The sequence below is a fragment of the Psammomys obesus genome, unplaced genomic scaffold (assembly GCF_907164565.1).
Source record: "Psammomys obesus unplaced genomic scaffold, mPsaObe1.curated_primary_1811, whole genome shotgun sequence".
In the NCBI taxonomy this organism is placed as follows: domain Eukaryota; kingdom Metazoa; phylum Chordata; class Mammalia; order Rodentia; family Muridae; genus Psammomys; species Psammomys obesus.
The window spans coordinates 1-23,119 of NW_026591178.1; the positions used below are offsets into that span (position 1 = coordinate 1).

Genomic DNA, 23,119 nt, shown 5'->3' on the forward strand with positions numbered 1-23,119 from the left:
CACACACACACACACACACACACACACACACACACACACACACACACTCTTTCTCACACATACTCCATCCACTGACTCCTGTGTTTTGTTTCCATTTCAGAGAGCACAGTAGTACGTTGTCTTATTACCTATGTTAATTGTACCAAATGGATTGCATTTTCTCCTTAGTCTCTGTTTATAAGAGATCTAGATGAATATAATTAATGATGCTCATTTATATCTGTGTGTTAAAAGGATATCGTTGAAGACTTTATATTAATTTGAAGGCTTTATATTAATATTATTCAGCATTTCTTACTTTAAAAAGCCATATAATCACTTCCTCTTAGAATTTAAACCATTTTTTAAAAAGTGTTCCTCTTTTATTTTTCTTTCTGTAATACCATGATAACTCTGAAACTATGCCTCCTTCCTTTTTCCTTTTATTTTCTGATTGTTTACCAGAAAATCAGGGTAAAAAAATGTGAAAACGTTTCTCGTTTTTTCCATATTCCTATTAAGTTCTACTGCTAGTTATTCCCTTCTTTCTCCATATTGGTCCAGATCATTTTGTTTCTTTAACTTTCCTGAGGCATATCTGTGGTTTTCTTAGAAGAAATACCAAGTCTATTCAGGAAACAGCAGGGTATAATTTGTAAAATAATTATACGTATGCTGAGACAAACCTCCGTATATTTGAAAACATTGCATGTTGCAAAGGCATTTGATATTCCAGCATTTGTCCCGTGGGCAGGAAGGAAGACAGCCAACTGTCTGTGTATCACTCTTCATGACTGGAGGCTACATTGCTCTCCACAGATCGGGAAATTGCATAGTGAATTGGATATGGTGAAAATGAATGTGAAAGTCATGACTGCCATATTGATGGAGAACACTCCTGGGTCTGAAAACCCTGAAGACGTAGAGCTCCTGAAGGTATGAGCCCAGGGACAATTGGGCAGAGAGTTCTGAAAAGTTATTTTCAGAAAACTTTGCACTTCAGAGATGGAAAGCTTCGTTAATAGCATCTAATGGTCTGTCCCCTTAGATCCCGGCTTTCTTTGATTCTAAACTTAATGAAAAGATCTAGTAATCATTTTGTCAAAGATGCAGTAGTAACGGACATAATCAAGCCTGGCTTTTTATAAGAAATTATTTACTGTAATTTATAGCCTCAGTGACATGCAATCCAGCCTCACATTTGAAGCACGTGAAATTGCCTCTTGTCCCTCTGTTCATCTAACACTGAATAGCTGTGATATAGGTAAGGGTGTAGAAATGAAGGGGCTGTCCTAGGCCTTAGCTAGGTTTGCTTGTAAACAACATAGTAAAGTAGCGCAAATGCTCGGGTGAAAATGTGTCAGCCCTTGGCATGATTGTGAGTAGAGTACTAATACCGGGTCCTTTGGTACCTGAACCCACATGAGTGGCTGGATGGCTATCCCACACTTTTTCTCCATCTCCTTCCCTCTATTGGTTTTTAATTATCAATGTTAAATTGTAGTATTTGCTAATTACACTGAGGCACGTACGTACATATGTAATGCTTGCAATTGGGAGGCTTAGGCAGGAAGATCTCTTGGGTGCAGGGGTTTCCAACATTGCATGAGCAACACGGGAAGACTCTGTCTAACAAAATGAAACAGTAAGATATATAATCCCCTAATCAGTTCATTGGTTTAAGAGGCAGTTAGGGGGGAAAGTGAGTTTCTAAGTCTTTCTGGAAAGTTAAGAAAACCTCCTCGTGTTTTCAGTCAGCTCTGAGCCCCACTCCTCATTTCCCATCCTGGTGTTACCTTCCTCCTACTTACTCTTATTTTCAGTGGCTGAAGCAAACCATCCTACTAGGAGTAAACTTTGTGTACCAGTATATCCAAGAACTTTTTTGTTGTTGTTGTTCCATGTTAAATGCCAGTTAATGTAGCTGGGTAGATTCTAGGCATAGCGTTCTTTTCCCTGAGTCTTTGGACGAAGATGTTCCATTGTTCTCCTGCATCCTATGGTGCTGATGACAACAGTCATCAAGCTCTGATTCCTCCTGATTTGTTTCATAATCAATAAGCTATTTTTTTCCTAGTTTTTTTTTGTGGTTTTTTTCCCCTCTAATTTTTTTTTTTTTTTTTTTTTTTTTTTTTTTTGGCATTTCATCTTTCTGCTATGAGATATTTGTGTATGTATGTACACGTAAAAATTCCCCAATTTTCCTGCTTGGTAGTTTTCTAGATCCTTATCAGCCTTATCAGTTTCAGTTTTAAGAAATATTTAGTTCTTATTGTAGCTGTCTTCCATTCTTTCTAGTTGTACATAGTTTTATAGACAATGAGACTTGCAGTTGGATTTTATTATCTCTTTTCTTCATTTGTTTGAGCTGTAGTCCTTGAAAAAAAAATCTGCATTTGATGCATTGTTTCTTAAAAACGTATGTGTCAGTTTCCCTAGTCAGCCTTCCTACCAAATAATTTCAATTATTACCTTTTTGTTTAAAGCTCTATGTGGATTTCTATAGCGTTGCCAGTTTTTTTGTTGTTGTTGTGGTTGTTTTCTCCTGTTTCTGACAGTAATCATTTTTAAAGCTGTTTTCTATCTGCCATGTGGACTCTTCTTTACATATTCCTGTGTTGTTGTCTCTTACATCTTGTGAGAGGCTCTTTCCAGCTGTTGTCCATTGTCTGCTGACCCATGCCGAGAGGATGCCACCTCTGCAGCATGTGGTTGTTATTGCCGTGCAGCGTTCAAGTTTGTGAATGGTATGATGCTGGCTGGGCTACAGGGGTGTCTGATCTTCTGGGTTATCAACTTTCTACTGTCTTTCTAGATATTCCCAGCAGTAGGAAAAAAGACTGTCCTAGTACTAGGTCCCACCTAGAAACATTTTACACACACACACACACACACACACACACATCTCCCACAAACTTCCTTAAATATTGTTATAAAAATTAAACAAAGGAATCCCACAGGCAATCTCTCTTTATCTATGCAAGCCCATAGCAGAAACCACTAGGACCTCACAAACACCCTTCAAAGCACCGTGCCTCCCATCAATGTACGAGGGCTTATGCTATCAGTAAGGTATGTTATCTATAATATGATTTCAGCCCCCAATTTGAAAACCTCAAGTTCTAGATGAGAATAGCTAGATTTGTCCTCTTCCCTGTTTTACTGGGGACCTCATGTTATACCCTAGAGGGAGCTTAATTAGAATTCCAGGAGAGGCTGGAGGCTGAGGCAGAAATATCTCCAGTTGGTACTAATATGGCCTGCTTTGTTAGTTCAAGATAGCTTGGGCCATAGAGTGATGAATGAGTGATGAATAAGTAGATGAATGAGCATAGAAATCTGAGAATTTATAAAACTAGATCTACCTTTAAAAGATCCTTCTTGTGGCTTTGATTCTATGGAAGGAAGGCCACATTTTAGGAAACAACTTAAGAACGCATTTATCCTTGTTGTTAAAGTATGTGGTATAAACTATAAGAAATGATACAAGGCTGGTAAATTTACAAAACCAGTTTTTCCGGACATAGTGGTGCGTGCATGCCTTGTAGTGGGAGGCAGAGACAGATAGATCTGTTAGTTGGAGGCCACTTTGGTCTATGTAGTGAGTTACAGGCCAACTAGGGCTATACAGTGAGAACTTGTCTCAAAAACAAAACAAATAGCCTACTGTACTTCTCCTTTTAAACATTTGTGAAGTTATGATGTTATAACATAACAGGTACGATATATGATATTTTAAAGGCTGCTTAATCCAACATTTACAAATGTATTTGATCTAAGAACCTCTGCTTGCTAAATGTATAATAGAAAACGTAAGAGTAATATAACTTGGAGAGGCAGATTATTTTTTTTTTAAATCAGGGTCCTGCTTTATAATCCAAGCTATTCTTGTATTCACTGTGAAGCCCAGCCTGCCAACTCATGCCAGTCCTTGTGCTTCAGTCTTCTAAATACTGAGGTTAAAGGTGCGTGACAGTACACCTGGCTCAATGTAGGTGTATTTTATTTAGAATATTTTACTTAGCATTGTACAATTTTACTCAACATTCTTGGAGTTCTCTATTTTCATTGGACTTTTCCTAGTTGTATAAAATGAAGATCTTTCATCAGATTTAATAAACAGAAAGTAATATTAATGGCATCTCATCAGTATAGGAGAATAAAAGAAGAATCAATCTTTGGAGTTCATATGAAGTAATACTTTAAAAAACCACAATTGACCCATTTTTAGATGTACAATTTGTAGGGTATGTTACAGGTAGCATTTTAAAATTTCCCGCAGCAATATTTCTAGTTTAACATGATCTTCTCAAACCTGTTGTAAGCCCTAAAATGAAGTAATTTATGACTTTCCTCTCATGTTCTCACCCATCCATACCAAACAATCCTTCAATAAAAAATGTATGCTGAGATTTTCCATTTAAGTGTGTGAACCGGGTCTTATATGATATTCCATTAAGAACAAATATCTTTTGGTTTCGGTCTGTGGGTGCAGCGGTGTAGTGGTTTTCAAGTATGATAGTCGTTTGTTGCTTGCTGTTCTGATGCTAGAGCCCACGGCTGTGAATTGCTCTTCATCATAAGGACACTTAGGTGATGAGTCAACGTTAGAATCCAGCCATGCTCAATTCTGACACAGATCTACTTGGTTACAAAGACTGTACAACACTGAACTTTAAATTTCTTCCTATGCTTTTTGTAAGTAATACATAAAGGGATGGTGTGAACAAAGCTGTTCTTAATTTCATTTTTACTCTAATTAACTTTCTTTATTCTAATCAACTATTGTGGTTAAGCCAAAACAACGAAACACATGTAGTCTTCTGTGCAGAGAAATGACTAGGAGCCTATGTTTAAAGATAAATATTTATAAGTGAGATCAGGAAGGGTTGACTTTAGATAAAAAAAAAAAAAAAAAAAAAGTGATTCTTTAGCTTATTTTTCACTGTTTCAATTTTCTTATACCTGTCTGAACTGTGATTGCCCAATGTCAGGTCAATCCTGGGTAATGGAAGATAAACTCTTACTTCCTGATTGGCCGTCTTCAGAGGACTGCAGGGGATTCTAGAGGCTCAGCGTGAGCCTAGATTGTCATTGGAGAAGATATAAGCATCCAGGTGGAATTATGGACAGGAAGGAATTCTGTGCAGAGGGTGTCTTGAGCACATCACACCACCGGTAGAAGCAGACAGAGTGAATACCCAGAAGATGTTCTCACTCCTTCTGCCTATCACCTGCCAGCATACCCTGTTAGTTGAACCCTGTCAGAAACCAGTGGGCATTGTGGTCATCAGAACAGTGTGTGATCTTTGGGTCTGGAAGACAAATGGAAGGAAGGTAGTCAGCAAATAGGAGCAGTCTCCACTCAACTTGCTGGGCCTTTTCAGCACACAAATGTAACCAGTGACTATTTGCTAGCATTGAGGCCTCTTGTTTTCTGTGCATCTGTTCATGGTGACTCCATTTATTTGGAACTTGTTCTCTGTGCCCTTCTATCTGAATCTAATCACTTGGAAGCCCTCCCTGTTCTCCAGGTCTGTGTTAAGCCTTTAGATCCCGAAGCCCTGCTGACTCACAGCACTCCTGTACTTTTGAGTCAGAGGTAGATAGCTCTTTTCCTTACTGCTGTGTTACTGTGGACTTAGAACTTCACTGGGTGGAGACTGGATTCCTTTTGCCTGCATAGAGTGTGAGGCTTGGGAGGCTGCAGTCAGTGTTATTTAAATATGCCTGAGGAATAAAGAATTGCCCTGTATCTTCCCTGGATTCGCTTCCTTGACATTTTGTGCACTGGGCTTTGGGCATGTTGCCCTGAACAGCTAGTTTCCTTCTTGGTACTTTCTTCTCCTTTCTGAGTACCCCTTCCCCTTCTTCTTTTCTTCCTTTTTCCATTTTTAAGACAAGATCTTGTGGTGCTAGCCAGTGTGGCCTTGTGCTCATTGCTTTCCAACCTCATCCTCTTGAGTTGTCACAAGTATATACCACCACACCTACTGGGTTTTCTTTTCTTGTTTTGCCCTTGTTTTGTAGGACAGAGGAGAAGAATAAAGGGAATCCAGATCTTGAAAATGTAAATAGAGAAAACTTTGAATTCGCTTACTAGAGAAACATAAGAGCATTGGAAAATAAAATTGGATCCTGGGAAGATAATTTGTAAACCAGTTAAGAGAGAGAGAAAAGAAAAGAAAAAAAAAAAAAAAAACAGAAAATAAAGGGGGGAAAAAAGGCAAAGAAAAGGAAGGAAAAGCAGTTATCCTTTGGCTGTTCTCATTGTTTTTGTCACTCATAGGAAGTGAAGCAGACAGTCCTCATTCAGAAAGGCAAATGGGATAGACCTTGGAAGATGGAGAAAACAGGGAACAGGACAGGAGCTTACCACAGAGGGCCTCTGAAAGACTGCCCAGCAGGGTATCAAAGCAGATGCTGAGACTCATAGCCAAACTTTGGGCAGAATGCAGGAAATCTTATGAAAGAAGGGGAAGATAGAAAGACCTAGAAGGGACAGGAGCTCCACAAGGAGAATGACAGAACCAAAAAAATCTGGGCCCAGGGGTCTTTCCTGAGTCTGATACTCCAACCAAGGACCATTCATGGAGAGAACCTAGAACCCCTGCATAGATGTAGCTCATGAAAGCTCAGTGTCCAAGTGGGTTTCCTAATAAAGGGAACAGGGACTATCTCTGACATGAACTCAGTGGCTGGCTCTTTGATCTCCTCCCCCTGAAGGGGGGGGGGGGGCAGCCTTACCAGGCCACAGAGGAAGACAATGCAGACAGTCCTGATGAGACCTGATAGGCTAGGGTCAGATGTAAGAGGAGGAGGACCTCCCCTATCAGTAGACTTGGGAAAGGGCATGGAAGGAGAAGAGGGAGGGAGGCTGGACTGCGACGGGATAAGGGAGGGAGCTACAACAGCTGGGATACAAAGTGAATAAATTGTAATAAATAAAAAATTTAAAAAATAAAGAAGTGGAGCAGAATAGGCTTTTCAAGTATCTTGGACTGTGTCTCCTTCCCTTTAGAGCTAAGCTGTATAGTCAGAAAGGGGACCATTTACACACAGGATAACGTGATGAAGTGTTGAATAACCTGCTCTCCCAAGGAAAAGTCTATTGGTACCAATTCCTTTCCTGTTTGGAATCCAGGACTGGCTGCAGATTTCTAACCTGTGTGCTTTAGCCACAGGTTAGAAATCTGAATGAGTTTTGTGGGGGTTTTTTGGAAGGAACTTGAGGCAGTTAACTAAGGCCTTTGCTTTTAAAGTCATCACAGTGACATTGAGAAGCATGGGCTCCCTTCTGCAAGTTCTTAGTCTTGTACATAAAAAAGTTTCAAAACTAACTCCAGAGTTTGAGAAAGCAGCAGCATGACAAACAAACAAGCTGGAGGTATTGGCAGCTGCTGCAAGGAGGGAGATGGAGCCCTGAAAGAAAGTCATGCTTTCTGAGTTAGAGGTCAGGGAAGTGAGCTGGCTCAGCAACGGAATTCTGAGCAGCTGCTAGAGGGTTGGGGGGCGGTTCACAGGGAGTGAGAATGCCCAAAGGAATCAGGGCAGGCAGGCTTAGGATTCTGGCTGGTGTCTGAAATGGGGAAGAGGGAAAAGAAAAAGCTTTCTAAGTTAGAAAAGGCAGTCTTAGCCCAGAGGGTTAGCAAGCAAACACACAGAGGGAATGGTATCTAAAGTATGTATGCCATTAAGGAGGTAGTTATTCCCTTAGTGGTCTTAACATGTTCAGGAATATCATGTTTCTCTTCATATTCTGGTTTCAGGCTGTTCTCTGAAGTTGTGTAACAGGATTTTCTTCTTGCCCAGGAGGTTCTGGCCTTGCCTAGGCAAAGGAAATTCCTGCTGTTTTTAATCAAAGGGTATTATCAACCACTAAGTCCTTTAGGAGAAAGGTTTCTTATGATTAACTACCATTACTTCCATTCTAAAGAAGGGCAATGGTGATACATCCTCCTTCTTTAGAATGAGCATTTGCAAGAACATAGGATGTGGGGTCTTGAGCTGACTGAGGGAGCTGGCCATCCTCAGTGACTTCAAACTAGCTAATGTTTGACTAGTTGCCTAACCACCGTACTTCAAATGTTTATTTACAGCGTGTGCTTTTAATACTAGAGGAGTTAATTAAATATCCATTGAGTTGTATGCATCAATGCCCTGTTGAAGAATGAAAACTTCAGGGCAAAAGAAGTTGGAAGTTTCTGAAGACCAGCACATTCAAGAAGTAAATTGTTGAGGCAATAGAGTGGGGAAGCTGAGAGAGTTGTAGTAAGTTAATGAGCTTATGAGGGTTACATTGGCAGTTTGTTCCGGTTCGGAGTGAGAGAGGTTTTCCTTTGAGCAGACAGGCGTGCTGTTTGTCTCTTGCAGGCTGGGTGGGGAATGCTGTGAGAAAGGAAATGTGCTTCGGGCAGATAATGGGGTCATTGCCATACAGAGACTATTTCCAGAGAAGCTTTCATGAACACATACTATTTCCTGTGTTTCCTTTTTCAAAAGGGTTGTTTAGCCATCTTTTCTTTCCTTCGGTTTTTGCTGTTGTTGTGTATTTTTGTTTGTTTGTTTTAGTGCATTCCTTGTTGGGAATGTGGGGTGACCATAGTTTGGTGCTGGAAGTTGCATCTCCTTTCTTATTTCCTACACGTTCCATGAAAGTCAGGGAGACAGCTCAGGGAAAGGAAGCTCTTATTGAGCCTCTGTGTTGTGTTCCAAAGCCTTTGCAATTGTCAAACACACCATAGCGTGTGTTTTTATAATAGACAGTTCTGGCTTCTGTGATGGACACATACATTAGCCACTGTCCCTCTCTTTCTACTCCCTGCATCCGTAGCCCAATAAAGGCCTGCATGGAGCACTCTGGCCCCTGTTTTTTGTTTTGTTTTGTTTTTTGGGGGGGTCAGCAGTGCTTGATCTCTGCTGTTTGCAGGTGGTGTGGCCCTCCTCTGAGACAGACATCAATTGCAAAGATCAGAGTGGGCTGGCTTTTGAAGAATTTTTTCACATTCTGCTTTGTAAGCCTGCTGAGATGTGCTGTTCCTTTCATGTTTCCTCTCCATCTGTCTTTCCAAAGGGCAAAGGGAGGGTCTTCCCATGACTGGAGCTATTGATGCTGGCTGCAAATTCATTTCAATTAATTTCTACATTTTTGTCTTGGGCATCTAACACCATTGCCTTCCTTGATTTTGACCCTGTTCTAGCAGGGCTTCCTAAGAGCATCAAGAGGAGAACTTTCTGTACAACTTTCAGTACAGTTGGAAGCAAGAATAAAAGAATCATTCATCCATTGGTGATATTAGGACCTAAGCAATAGTGGAAGTGTTACAAATTATATTAATTATCTGGGAAATCTTCTAGTGACCCTTCCTTAGGCAACGAGGATGCATTTATTCACACCTTGCTGTATGCTGGTCACTGCAGGGCTTCAAACACATCGTTTCCTATGACTGTGTTGGAGCCACCTTTGGTCTACTGAGTCCCCAAAGTCTTATCTCTTTGCCTATAGCCTCCTACCTGCCACACCTACTATGGGACTTCCTTTCCTGCATTCTTGTGTTAGAGTGCAGAGTTGAACAGTTGCCTGAGACTAGATGGCCCTAGTAGCAAGTATTTAAGATCTGGGGGGAAAACAAACAAAACTTTTACCCCATGGACAGTTTATCTGGCTTGACACTGTGGGTATAATGCCTATCACCCCCTCCCTCCAGCCTATCACCTTTCTTTTTTATTTAATTTTGTCCTCTAAATATTTTCATGTTTTTGCAGAGATGGTCTAAATGCCAGTTAGTAATAGTTTGAATTATTTTATTTCCGGATCTCCTGTCAGGAGTCTCATCTTAGAGTGAGTGTCTGAGATTCTGAATGGTTTAGTGAAGCATAGATTTTTCAGTGCACCTTTCTTGGGAAGTCAGATTGTATAATTGCATGATGTGTAAGCAAGTTCTCATGCTGTTGCTGAGAGAGTGGAGACATCCCTGTAGTTTTGCCTGCTGATACTGGGCTGATGCACAGAAGAATGTAGCCATGATGGATGGAGTTGATGCTAATATAAGCCTGTGCACCTTGGGTTTATTGGAGGTTAGCTAAAAGGAAGTCGGTTGCAAGGCAGCGGATTTCAAATGTCAGGACATTTAAGAAACACTTTGGCGCACTTGTTAAGGAAAATGTAGATTCCCCAGACTGAACCTTGAGGTTGCTGAATCAGTTAAGTGCTCTATGGATGCAGATGACGCTTATGAGAAAAAGCTGGCTGTGGGGTAATGTCTTGGCTCAAGGCAGTGATTTGAAGTAGTCCAAATAAGGTCATTATCCGCAATGAGCTTTTAAATCCTGGTTCCGTTTATATTGAATGTGATGTAGCTATAAACATTAGAGGCTTAAATACATGGAACAGGAAGTAAAGTTACGCCCCCGTGCTGTAAATGCTTCTTAACTACTCTTCTGCCCTTGCTAATAATGACAACAACAGTTCATGTTTATGCTCTGTAGTTACAGAGCTCCATCTCACACATCTCATTCGCTCTTCATGCCAGCCCTGGAGGTAGATGTGGCACGTGGTTATTTTTCATTTATTAGTGGGAAAACTAAAATCTAGAAGACAAGGAATTCTCCCTTCCAATAAGCTCAGTTATTAAACGGGGCGCCTAGAATTTCCATACAGCATTTCAGCGTACCACATTGTACTTTTAGAGAAAAAATAAAAATAAAAAATTCTGCCTTCTTTTGCCACCCTCTGATGGAAGGACGAACTGTCCGCAGTTGAAAAGCTTGATGGCCCCTGGGTGGCAGCGTGGGAGTGATCGCGGATGTATGTAGACTTGTATGTAGACTGCTGAGTCAGTGGTTTTTAAAGAGCAACCCCAGCATGGAAAAAGAAACCTTTCCTCATGCCTCACAGAAACTTTACAAGACGGGTCAGGAGATGCAGGAGAGGATCATGGACCTGCTGGTGGTCGTGGAAAATGAAGATGTGACTGTTGAGTTAATTCAAGTGAATGAGGACCTGAATAACGCCATCCTGGGGTATGAGAGGTGAGCAGATCGTGTGCCTTTTCACCCTCTTCTGGATCTAGTTTCCCCACCATGTAGTCAGCATTCCTTCTAGAGAACCCACCGGAGTATTCTTTCTACATCTTTTTCTCTCAATAGGAGTGGCATGGTGGATAGAATAGTTTTCTCTTGTGTGGCCACTACTCCCCAAATACCAGAAGTGCTCTTCGGAGTTGAAGTGACTCAACAGACACCCTAGAAACATGCTGTTACTATTAAGAATTACTGGGACTATTTAATTGCATATTGGCTACATTTCTAACAAACAGATGAAGAATGAGGCAAGTCTGGCATAAGAAAGAAGTGAGCAGGCCTAAATTCAAATCTAGATGATATAAGAGGATATAGATTAGTTTCCTAACATTCGGAAGCCTTCCTTTTAAAAAAAAAAAAATCTATCTTTGGAGGGGTTGATTTTTTTTTTTCAGGAATAAATGAAATAATGAATATTTAAAACAGCCAACAAGGTAACATGTTGACATCCATGAGATATTTTCATGTAATGCTAGGATTAAACTCAGGACTTAGTCTCTGGCAAACAGGTGCTCTCTCACTGAATTATACTCCAATACTTTCTACATTGAATTGCCATTTTACTCCTCCTTATTAGTATTCCATTAAAACTTTTTAAAAAATCACAAAGATTTTTCACTCTTTACCTTCCTCCATCAATAATGAGCCAAGAGAATCAGGAAGACAAAGCCAACAGCTATACTTCATGGTCTCACATCCAACGCCTCTTAGGGACAGCAGTTTTTGTAAGAAAACATGACTGTGAGCCCAGACACCATGGTCTAAGCACTGGACCAACTCACAATGCTTGCTCTTTCTTGTGACATAATTCTCTAGAAGCATAAAAGTATCTAAGAGCACCACATGGTTTTCAGTATTGCTGCTGCTGTCTGGTTTTCATTTGGGAGGATTCTGTTGCCAACTGTAAGACCATTGGTTAAATGCTTCCTCTGAGAAAGAACGTTGGTTTATTTGGTCTAGATCAGCAAATTGGATTGCTTGGTCTGACTCAGCTCTGAACAAGATGTACCACGGTGACTGTGGTCCTTGAATCCTGAGATAGAGAAATGGGGCTGCCAGGAAAGATGCTCGTCAGTTCTGCTTTTCTGCCATGAGCTCCGTGGTTTGAAGCAACACAGATTTATTATTAGTTCATAAACTAAGTTCTCCAGGGTAGAAGGTGCAAGTGAGTGTCTCTGGACTGGATTCCAGACTTCAGCAGGGCTACATTTCATTTTGGAGGTCCTAATGGAGCCTCGATCTCCATACCTTTGCAGTCAGTAGAGTGCTATAATTCTAGCACTCAGGTTCAGGCAGGAAGATCATAGGTCTAGCCTGTGCTACGTGGCAAAACTATCTCAAAGTAGTTGAGATAAATAAATAAAATTTAATTACAAATAAAATTCACTTAGAAATTACATGTACTGTACAGATTACTAATAGAGCTAGTTTCTAGAAAACAGGATTTATCAAGTGCTTTTTTTTTTTCCATGTTTGTATTTCCTCACAATTTTCTCTGAAAGGGTGGTACTCTATGAACTATACAAAAGGGTTTAGTGGCTATTTTGTGGGACTGAATGCAGAGCTTCAAACTCTTATCTCTAAGCCATACCCCCACTCCTGGAAAAGAGTTACTAAAAGCATTTTCCTGGAGTTGAGTAAGGGTGAGGCTCAGCGTCATTGTAGTGGCTAACAGTGTATTTGATAATGCTAGGCTTTGTGCGATAAGTGATGTTGCACTGTGCTAATTTAAACAGGTTTACTCGAAACCAACAAAGGCTTCTGGAACAGAATAGGAGCCCGAAGGAAACCACCAATGTAAGTCATTAGAAACGCCATAAAGTAAATGACTGTGTATCTTCCTAACTATCCTTCAGGAAGCAAAGATTGCCTAAGAACATCTCTTTAAAAGGAAACACACAACAGCAGCCTGCATTGGCTTTGGTGGTGTGGTTTCCATCTTAAGTCGTAACTCCAAACAAGGACTCGTGTACTTAGTAAGATGTGATTTATACTATGGCCTCATGGCTAAAGTTTTCCTCAAAAACTATCCAAAGGAATGTGTGTGGAGAGAATCATGATAAGTTGCATGATTTTTCCCCCCTAAACTGTATCTTTCTTTGCTTTGTTTCCAGACTTCCAACGAGCCCTCTGCTCCTTCCTGTGATCTTCTGGACCTAAGTCCTGTCGTGCCAGTGCCCGTGTCCAATGGAGGAGGTCTCAGCACCGTGAATGCTCAGCTGTCAGGCTTAAGTAAATAAGCACCCAGCTCTCCTCTCCCCAACAGAGGAGCCTGATAGGAGAGAGTTCTCCCTGCTTTCCTAGTTGAATGCCTCCTGACAAGCAGAAGTCAGTCACGAGAGAACTCTTACCAGGACATGTAGTCACTTCCCTGCAACTTAGTTGGGTTAGATGCAGCAAACGAATCGGGTGTGTCAGGGAGGGTTTTGGAACTCGTCCCACTGAATCAGAATCCCGTGGAATTTACCTGACCCGCAGAGGTTTTACTTCTTGCTAGCCAATAGTTAAATCTCTTCTGAACATGGACTTCTATTGAGATATGCCTCTGTTGTACAGCATCAAATAAGGGACTAACTGATGCAGACAAAGGAATTCAGGGGTTATGAGGCAAAACTGAATGGTGGTGAAATGAGAAGGCAGTGAGAAATGCAAGTTGGTGGTCCAGTTCTGCCCCCCCTAAACTTTGAGTCTTCCCTACTCTCTGAGGAGAAGCAGTGGTTTCCTGAAAACATTGTGAAGACAAATGAAATGATGCACTGCAGGCTTGGAATATCCTACCTTAGCTAACTTTTGCTATCTTCTATCCTTATTTCCAACAAGTGTTCTTATTGGTACAAAATAAGCATGATGAAAAAAAAAATCTACAATTAGAGTTCAGCCAAACCATAATTTGTTTTTCCCTTACATTTTGGTGTTTCCACAGCAAAAGTATTCAGTATTGAATTTGTGGTTTCCTTACAGCTTTCTTCATTTCTGAAATATTGATATCTTCCTTACATAATCCAGTGAGATTTGTGGGACCACTTGCAATACAGAGTTTTTGTGGGTTTTTATTTTGGATTTTTGGTAAAAAAAAGAAAAAAGATAATTATTCCCTTTTGGTGTCTTAAAATTATGACAATTTAAGAGCTAAGAAGTGAAGTTCTATAGAAATTGTAAGTGTTCACTTTTGTGCTAGGCAGAAGACATGTGCAATTGTCTCTGTTTTGGATCAGCTTGAAAATCCCATATATAATATTTTCCATGTATGACAGCCTTTTTATGTGGCAAGGATTGTCTTCGTCTCTTTTTCTGTCCCCTATACTGATGTTTTTCAGTCTCTCTTAGAGGAAGCCATATGATTTTATGGCAACAGAAGTCTAAATTAATCATTTTGTTTTGTTTTGCTTTTAATTTTTATTAATTACACTTTATTCACTTTGTATCCCTTCATAAACCTCTCCCTCCTCCCCTCCTAATCCCACCTTCCCTCCCCCTTCTCCTTGCATGCCTCCTCCCCAAGTCTGCTGATAGGGGAGGTCTTCCTTTCCTTCCTTCTGATCCTAGTCTATCAGATCTCATCAGGAGTGGCTGCATTGTCATCTTCTGTGGCTTGGTAAGGCTGCTCCCCCCTCAGTGATCAAAGAGCAGGCCAATCAGTTCATGTCAGAGGCAGTCCCTCTTCCCATTACTATGGAACCCACTTGGACAATGAACTACCATGGGCTACATCTGTGCAGGGGTTCTAGGTTATCACCATGCATGGTCCTTGGTTGGAGTATGAGTCTCTGGAAAGACCCCTGTGTTCAAATTTTTTGGTTCTGTTGCTCTCCTTGTGGAGCTCCTATCCTCTCCAGATCTTACTATTTCCCACTTCTTTCATAAGATTCCATGCACTCTGCCCAACAGTTGGCCATAGATCTCAGCATCTGCTTTGATAGTCTGCAGGGCAGAGCCTTTCAGAGGCCCTCTGTGGCATGTTAAATTAATCATTTTTTTAACTGCAGAAAATTGAGCATAATAATGGTACCCATGAGCACGATAAAAATCACTTAAAAAAACAAACAAACAAACAAATACATTTTATATTCTAGGTGTCAACTCTCCAAGCCCTGTCACCACAAACAACTTGTATCCCAGTCTTCATCCACAAGTGGATTTGCTAGCATCAGAAAATACAGAAATACCCACCCTGTAAGTATGTCAGCAACACCAGGGAATGCCAGGGCATTCCAGTTCCTTATGTAAGAAAATATGTTTTTTGTGTGACACTATTTTGGGGGAGACACCAAAAAGCATCTATTCACCCCACACAGGGATCGCACAGCAGACCAAAGTACAGATAAACCACCAAACTCTAACATGGTGAACCGTGAGTTTTATTGGCATTACTTACAGGAGTATGGGTGAGGGGTTACTTACGGGAGCAGAAATGACTTAAAGAAGCTGCAGCACCAAAAAGCCTACCTCAGCATATGTGACAGTTCATGGAAGCTGGAAAACTGGGTATCATTGTAGAACCTGCAGTCGTCTCACAAGAGGGTGTCTCTCTTCCAGGTAGCTCAGTTGTTCTATTTCTTCCAAGTACCTTAGCTGGTCTCATCTTCTTCCAGGTGCCTCTGCTGGTCTAAGCCTCTTCTAGGCAGCATCTCTTGTCTCAGAGAGTCTCTTAGCTGTCCTTATAGCTGATGTGCTGGGAGAAGGCGGCACCTAGTGAATCTGGCCATTTTTTTTAAATTCTTTATTAATTACACTTTATTCACTTTGTATTCCCCCTGTGGTTCCCTCCCTCTTCCCGTCCCAATCCCTCCCTTCCTCCACCCTCTGCATACATGCCCCTCACCAAGTCCACTGATAGGGGAGGTCTTCTTTTCCTTCCTTCTGATCCTAGTCAATTAGGTCTCATCAGGAGTGCCTGCATTGTCATCTTCTGTGGCCTCGTAATTCTGCTTCCCCCTCAGGGGGAGGTAATTAAAGAGCAGGCCAATCAGTTCATGTCAGAGACAGTCCCTGTTCCTATTACAATGGAACCCACTTGGATACTGAACTGCCATGGGCTACATCTATGTAGGGGTCTTCTGAAAAAGATCATCCTGAGTGAGCCATCCCAGAAGCAGAAAGATGCATACGGTATATACTCACTCATATAGACATATAATATAGGATAAACCTACTAAAAACTACACCTAAAGAAACTAATCAAGAGGGAGGACTCTTGCTAAAATGTTCAATCCCTATCCAGAAAGGCAAAGAGGATAGACATCAGAAGGAGAAAAGAGGGAACAAGTCAGGAGCCTGACACAGAGAACCTCTGAAAGGCTCTGCCCTGCAGACTATTGATGCAGATGCTGAGACTTATGGGCAACCTTTGGGCAGAGTGCAGGGAATCTTATGAAAGAAGTGGGAAACAGTAAGATCTGGAGAGGATAGGAACTCCATAAGGAGAGCAACAGAACCAAAAGGTCTGAGCACAGGGGTCTTTCCTGAGACTGATACTCCAACCAAGGAATCTGGTCAGTTTTAGTGACTTCCTGAAGCTATAGATTTGATTACCTCCTGAGCATAAGGAGAGTCCTTGGAGGATGGAATGTTAAACCACCAGTAGAACATCCTATTGTTTCCCCTCCCCTTAAACATCCGGTGTTTTAAGGAACCTCCCTCCAAGATGGAAGGGTTTAAATCTTAAAGGAAACAGCTATGCAACACCTGGTATAGAAAAATAGAGACTTCACAGTCAGACAGACCTGTGTCAGAGTCTTAGCCTTGCTTCCTTTTAGCAGTCTAACATAGCATGAAATGCTTAGCCACTGTGAGTTGTCATTTTCCTCTACGAATATTTCTTAGGAGTCTCACAAGGGCCATAAAATGTAAGTGAAATTCCTAGCATAGCACTTACTACACCCGATAGTAAGCCTTCAACATGTCTGTTTCTCTGATTTTGTTCATGGTCAGTTATGGGAAGCACAGCGACAAAGGAAGACAAGGAATGATTTTGGTGAGAATAAATGCACTAATTTTGTGAAATGCCCACAAATAGCAATGCTCTATGACTTTGTTGTTTTTATGTAATTGTTTGCAAAAGATTTTTGTGAGTTTTTTTTTTTTTTTTTCCTTTTGATTAGTGTCATGATCAGTATTCCTTTTGTACAGAAGAGGGGACTGGGCCATAGGAATGGAACTTGCCAGAATCCACATAGTAATTAACAAGATCACCAAAACAGAAAGACCAGTGGCTCATAAGGAAATATTGGTAGCTCATAAACATGAGAAACGACCTTCAGATTTCTTACAGAACTGTCAGCAAAACACCAGTTGGTTGACTGACTGACTTCATCTTTTTTTTGTTTGTTTGTTTGTTTTCTCTTAGAATGCTTCATTCTATAGCACAGGCTGACCCAGAACTCACTAAGTAGCCAAGGCTGGCAGTAAATCCACAGTAATCTCCCTACCTTAGTCTCCTCAGTTCTGGGATTATAGCCATGAGCCATCATATCTGATTTAGGTAATTTGTTTTTACCTCTGAGATTGGCCAACATTGAAGTGTTTGGCTGTAGAGATACAATATCAAAAAATTAGGTGACTTTATAAGGGACAAGTAACAATATCTAATAAGCTTCACACTGCATTTATTTTGGACCCGCAGTCTTAAATTAGGAATAGGCAGTAGCTGTTTTCCTCTTGTCCTGTTAACTTTGCAGGGTAACATGAGAATGAATAACACAGAAAATTTGCCTTGCAGCAAATGTCTCCCTGTAACGTTCCAAAACAACCAAATCTCAGCTTCTGGTGTTTAGTTATACTCCACTGTGCATAGGATTGCTAGGATGACTGTTAATGTCACATAGTGAACTTGAAAATGCAGATCATATGTCATTTGCTAGACCCCATAGCTTCTGACTCAGCAGGACAAATCTTTAGTTCTAGCAAGCATCCCAGAAGAATTGCAAACCCGTGTTTGCTTAAAACAAAAAGTGGTATTAAGTAGTTATTTCTCTGTAGATAGTGTACTCTGCCTTAAGTTTTTTGGTTTTTTTTTTTTTTTGGGGGGGGGTTTTCGCCTCCTTTAATAATGAGCAGTTTATGATGTGTGGGTATGATTTCTTTTGACATATCTGTGTAGGGTTTTCTGAGTACATTAGTTTCCTATGGCTACCGTTACAAACGCCCACAAAGTAGATGGTTTAAAACCACAGATACTTATTATCTCATAGTTACGCAAGCCAGAAGTCTGAAATTCAGTCTGTCTAGCATTTTTTTCAGTAACAATCTGTCCTCTACCTCTTCTTCGTTTTGGTGACTTGGTATTCCTTGGCTTCACTGGTTTATTGGCCATTCCAAATTCTGCCTCTATCCTCTGGGCCTTTTATGTGCAACTAAAATCTCGCTAAGCTTATCTAAGATACAGTGGACTTGTCGCTCAGTCAGAACAGCCAGGTGAAGATCCTTAACTGCAGGCATGGAGCACTCTTTTCTGAAAGACAACACAGGTTCCAGGCATTATGACTTGAACGTATCCTTTAGGAGAGGGTGAACAATGTTCAGTTCACTACACAGGCTCTCTAGAATCTATGAGTTTGTCTTTCACCAAACTACTTTTCAGCTGTTATTTCCTCTTATTTATTTTCAGTGCTACACACATTCCGTTTTCCTGCTGGAACCCTGGTTACAGTTGTTGGATCTATGTCATCTCCTAAGTGTTTTAGGGCCTCTTATTTAGTCTCTTTCACTCTAGTTCAAAGTGGACCATGTCTACAATCTATGTTCAAGCTCACTAACTGTACTGTCATCTCCATCTCACAGTCAAACTGATTCTAAGTTTGTTTCTGTTATATTTTTCATTTTAAAAATTTTCACTTTTTTTTTTTTATGTTTTCTACTTGTTAGCTGATACTTTCCATTTTTTTTTCTATTTTTAAAAGTATTACTGAGTGCTTGCTTCTTGGAATATTTATCCTCCAATCTTAGCTGCTTTAAAATCTCTTTGTATAACTCTGGCATTCAGGTTCTTTTGGTATTCATTTCTGTCTGCTGTCCTCTTACATTTTTTTCTGTTTCTTTATATGCCTAGTCATTTTGAATTATACCTTTGGCAATTTTTTTTTACTAGTATATGTTTGGTTTTGGTAAAATGCAATCTATGTTGACACTTTGATCCTAGTAAGCAAAGAACTTGGTTAGATTCACTTCAGAATTTCTGCCTGCCTCGTGTATATGATTCGAAAGTCAGCTAAGTTTTAGAGCCTATGCTATGCTGTTCAAATCTGCCCAGCCATACAGCACCCTTGGTCAATCAATAGCAGGTTGTGTCCAATAATGATGATGTGAATATTTTGACATCATTATGGTGATCAACTTCACAACATTAGCAGGTCAATCTTAGGGTTTCATAACAACTTTGCAAGATTGTTTTCCTGAATTCCTCCACCTTGTGATTTCTCTGATGTCCTGGAGTTCCCCGTCTCTGTTCTCTGGTTGTCTGATTATCTAGTTACTTATCATCATTCTTCTGGTGCAATTGCTCCAGACGGATGGTAGGAGAAAAAAACAAACAACCACAAAAAAACCCCAGCAGTTCTCCTCATGCTTTTGCAGTCACAGCTCAGCCAATTGGAAAGGCAGTTTCCCTCATTCAAGAGTTTTTAATCTCCTGCCATCCCTGTTGCCTCCGGAGCCATTGCAGCCAGCCTGGGGTTGGTTATGTTTGGGATGTGAAGGTGGGTCAGAGGCAGCTAGAAGTGTCTTTCTTCCTCCCTGCATGCAAATAGTTGTTTGTTTGTTTGTTTGTTTTTTGTACTGTAATCATTTCTACCTGTACTTGGGGTGCAGGCTGCATTCAAATGAAGAGAATACAAAAAAGGGTAAACTCAGCAACAGTATCCTGGTACTTAAATTTTGGTCTTCTCAATCAACCTGCTACTATTTTCACATTCCTGACTAGCTTCGTTTCAGTTTTTTTCTTTTTCTGTTTTTTTTTGTTTTGTTCTGTTTTGTTTTGTTCCCAGCTCTTATAGTGGCAGTCTGTAAGAGTAATGGGAGAGAAAAAAAAATTTTTTTCCTACTCCACTTTACCCAGAATGGGAACTCTCCCATCTTCCCTAACTTTTGCTCAGCGGTACTTCTCATGTTTCAAGGTATAATGAATGGGTGGGAGCTATGAATGGACAGACTGATGAAGGCTGTGCTTGCACTGATGTACTGTGCACACTTCAGGGCCTCAAGTCCGCTACTGCCAAGGACTGATGCATTTGCCGTTTTTGATGTTGAGTTTCATGACCTGACCTGGAAGGCACTAAAACCAAATGGCAGTTGCTATCATTTTGTGAGTTTGAAGTGGGGTGTCATCTTGTGTAGTTTGAAGGTGTGCTCCAGGCTTTATTTTCAGACCAGGAAGATCATCTTACTTTTTGCATTTGTGTTCTCACTGTAGGGTAATCATGCTGTGTTGTCACACTATCTTAGGTTTGCCCAAAGGACCAGCCAAAACCTTGCCTCAAGTCACACGTATGATAATGTGAGTAACAAAACCCTTTTGCTAGCAGTTCACCTGGTCAGCAGATGATCACGACCCAAAGCACTGCTTGTTGATTCTTACGCTCTGTTCTGTGTAACTTTAGAGTTGACACAGCTATTGTTGGCAACCTCAAACTTTCGAAGATGGACAAATTTTATTTTACTTGTCTTAGATAAGATGATTAGCAATCATGATTGTATAATTTCACTCAGTGGTATAACACCTGTCTAGTATGATCTCCAACACTGTAAGGAAAAAAAAAAGTTATAGTTCCTTTAACATTGTTCATGTGTAAAGATTCCAAAGTGGTTCATCTCTCCCTCTCTCAACCCTTTTGAAGGTCACCAGTGTCTTTCACATAGTCACACTTAAGCTTCAATTTCAGTCCTAGCCTTAACAGTTAATCTCTTCCTCTTTTGTATATATATGACTCTCCCATACTCCTTGTTTCTTTCCATTTCTTTTCATAGCCTCTTCTCTCCTGATATTTCAGTGTTGCAAACCCCATGACCAGACTTCCCTCTCTGTCTTATCTACTTTCATTCCTTTAGGGTCTTTTGTTTCTCCCTCTTTCTCCTTTTAGATGGGGTCTCATTTAGCCATAGCTAGCCCTGAACTCTGAAGCTTTATCTCTTTACCATCTAAATAATCACTGTGCCTAGCTTTGGTTCCTGCCTTAAAATAGCCACAATTTGACAATCAACAAACTTTTATATCCAGCCTGGACACTGCTCACTGTACTCAGAATTCACTGTCACTTTTGTGTTTACTCACCCTTTCCTTCCCAGTAACTACTTTCAACCAGCTCTTCTAGCAGACTCCATACTCCACTAAACAGTCAAGCTTTGGCAAAGATCACTTAAACTTGTTTCTCCTTCTGCTTTTAAAGTGTTAATTGTCCACATCTCACCTCTCCAGGCTTGCTTTAAGCCTTTGCCTCCTAATGCTTCTCTCCAGCCCCATCCCAGACTGTCATCTACTCTTAAGGAAAAAAAAAAAGAAAGCAAGAAAGAAACCCAAGAAGTCTCCTTCAGTCATGCCACTCATCTGCTCAAAACCCACCTGCTTGTCGTTCTGTTTTATTCTGTAAGAGCCTGGAATGCCAATATCACCCCGCCCGTTACTTCTCCTGCCTGAAGCCCGACTTCGTGGCTCACTGTGCTTCAACCATGTTAGCTTTTGCTGATTTCAGAGCCCAGAAACTTGTGTACCCTAATAATCAGCGCTCTGCCTGAAGGTCCCCAGGGCTGAGGCATTCCTGTGACCAGGTTGTCAGAGCAGGCTCCCACTCTACCTCTGTCTTTCTTCTCCCAGTTACCCTGCTTTTACCATAAAACAGGCCAGTGGATGATGATTTCCATTTCTTGTCTGGTACATCAGGTATTCCGTCTGTTTACTTCTGGTCTTAACAGTACCTGGTAGCCAAAAGGTAGATGTCCAGGACTTACTTCATAGGATTAAGGAGGACATTACAGGAAGTACTTTTGGTTGAGACAGGGTCTTGCTGTACAGACAGGGTTAGCCTCAAATTTATCATTTTCCTGACTTAGCCTCTCAGTTTGTATCTTTATTTGGGTGTGCTGCCTAAACCTAGATAAAGAAGAAATTTATCTTTCATAGCCTTGATTTGATAGCATCACTGCATGCCTATTTGTAAACTGAATTTCATTCCTGTTCAAGGCTGAGATTTCATATTCAGGGTGAAACAGAAGCTAGATTGAGCCACAAAAATTCTGATTCTTCCTTAAAAATGTTATTTTAAAATACATTTTACATTTTAAATGGGAAATGGAACATAATGAGCATAAAACGATGCAGAAAAGTAGTCAATTTTACAAGTAGTTATTACTTTAAAATGAAAGTAGTAAAAATGACTAGTTCTCACCCAGTCGAGTGTATATGGTACTTGGAGAAATGCCAGCTGGAAGCCTGGAAACCTAAGTAACAAAAATGCTTCATGGAAAATGTATGCCTGAACATGTGTTATGCTTTCAGTTTCCGAAACACTCCAATTCAGTATTACTTCAGCCAGTACAGAGTGTCACAGCAGCGCCATCGAGCCAGAGGCTGCCGCCGTTGCCCAGTCGTCCAGGTACAAAGGACTTTACACTTTGCATCAAATAAGCAAATCTATGAGAATGACTGAATCTGGCAGAGACTATTAACCAAAAATAGAGGAGAAATGCTGAGAGCTTATTGCGTGTGGAAGCTGCATGTAATATACTCAGGTCTGACACCGTTTTTGACTCACATCAGATTGTAAAAATACTTGTGCTGAACTCAATGTTGTACTCGGTTTATACTAAAATAAACAAAACTTTAGTTGAGGTCTGAAAAATCTTTTTTTGTTAATATATAGAGTCCTAGGACTTAGTAGTATTTGAACATTATGTTTCGGTTGTATTTGTTAAAATCATATATTTAAAATCTAAATTAAATAGTTACAGTAAGTAGACTATTAATTCTATTCATTGTGCATGCTCCTCATAACCAGAATGTGTAACCTACTGGTCTTTCCCTCCCCCCCCACCTAAAGTGACAACAAGCAATGATCTCCAGCCACCCAAT

The 23,119-nt window shown here is 40.5% G+C and overlaps 1 protein-coding gene across 1 annotated transcript; it reads left to right on the top strand.

Moving 5' to 3' along the window:
* Nucleotides 1–800: 800 nt before the first annotated feature.
* Nucleotides 801–23,116, top strand: LOC129679112 (TOM1-like protein 1; the record flags this gene model as incomplete). Its single annotated transcript, XM_055610036.1, has 8 exons — nucleotides 801–915; nucleotides 10,877–11,010; nucleotides 12,798–12,858; nucleotides 13,176–13,293; nucleotides 15,135–15,234; nucleotides 20,500–20,551; nucleotides 22,547–22,643; nucleotides 23,088–23,116. Coding segments are annotated over exons 1-8 (681 nt in total), but the record flags the coding sequence as incomplete, so codon positions are not given.
* Between the last annotated feature and the right edge of the window lie 3 nt (nucleotides 23,117–23,119).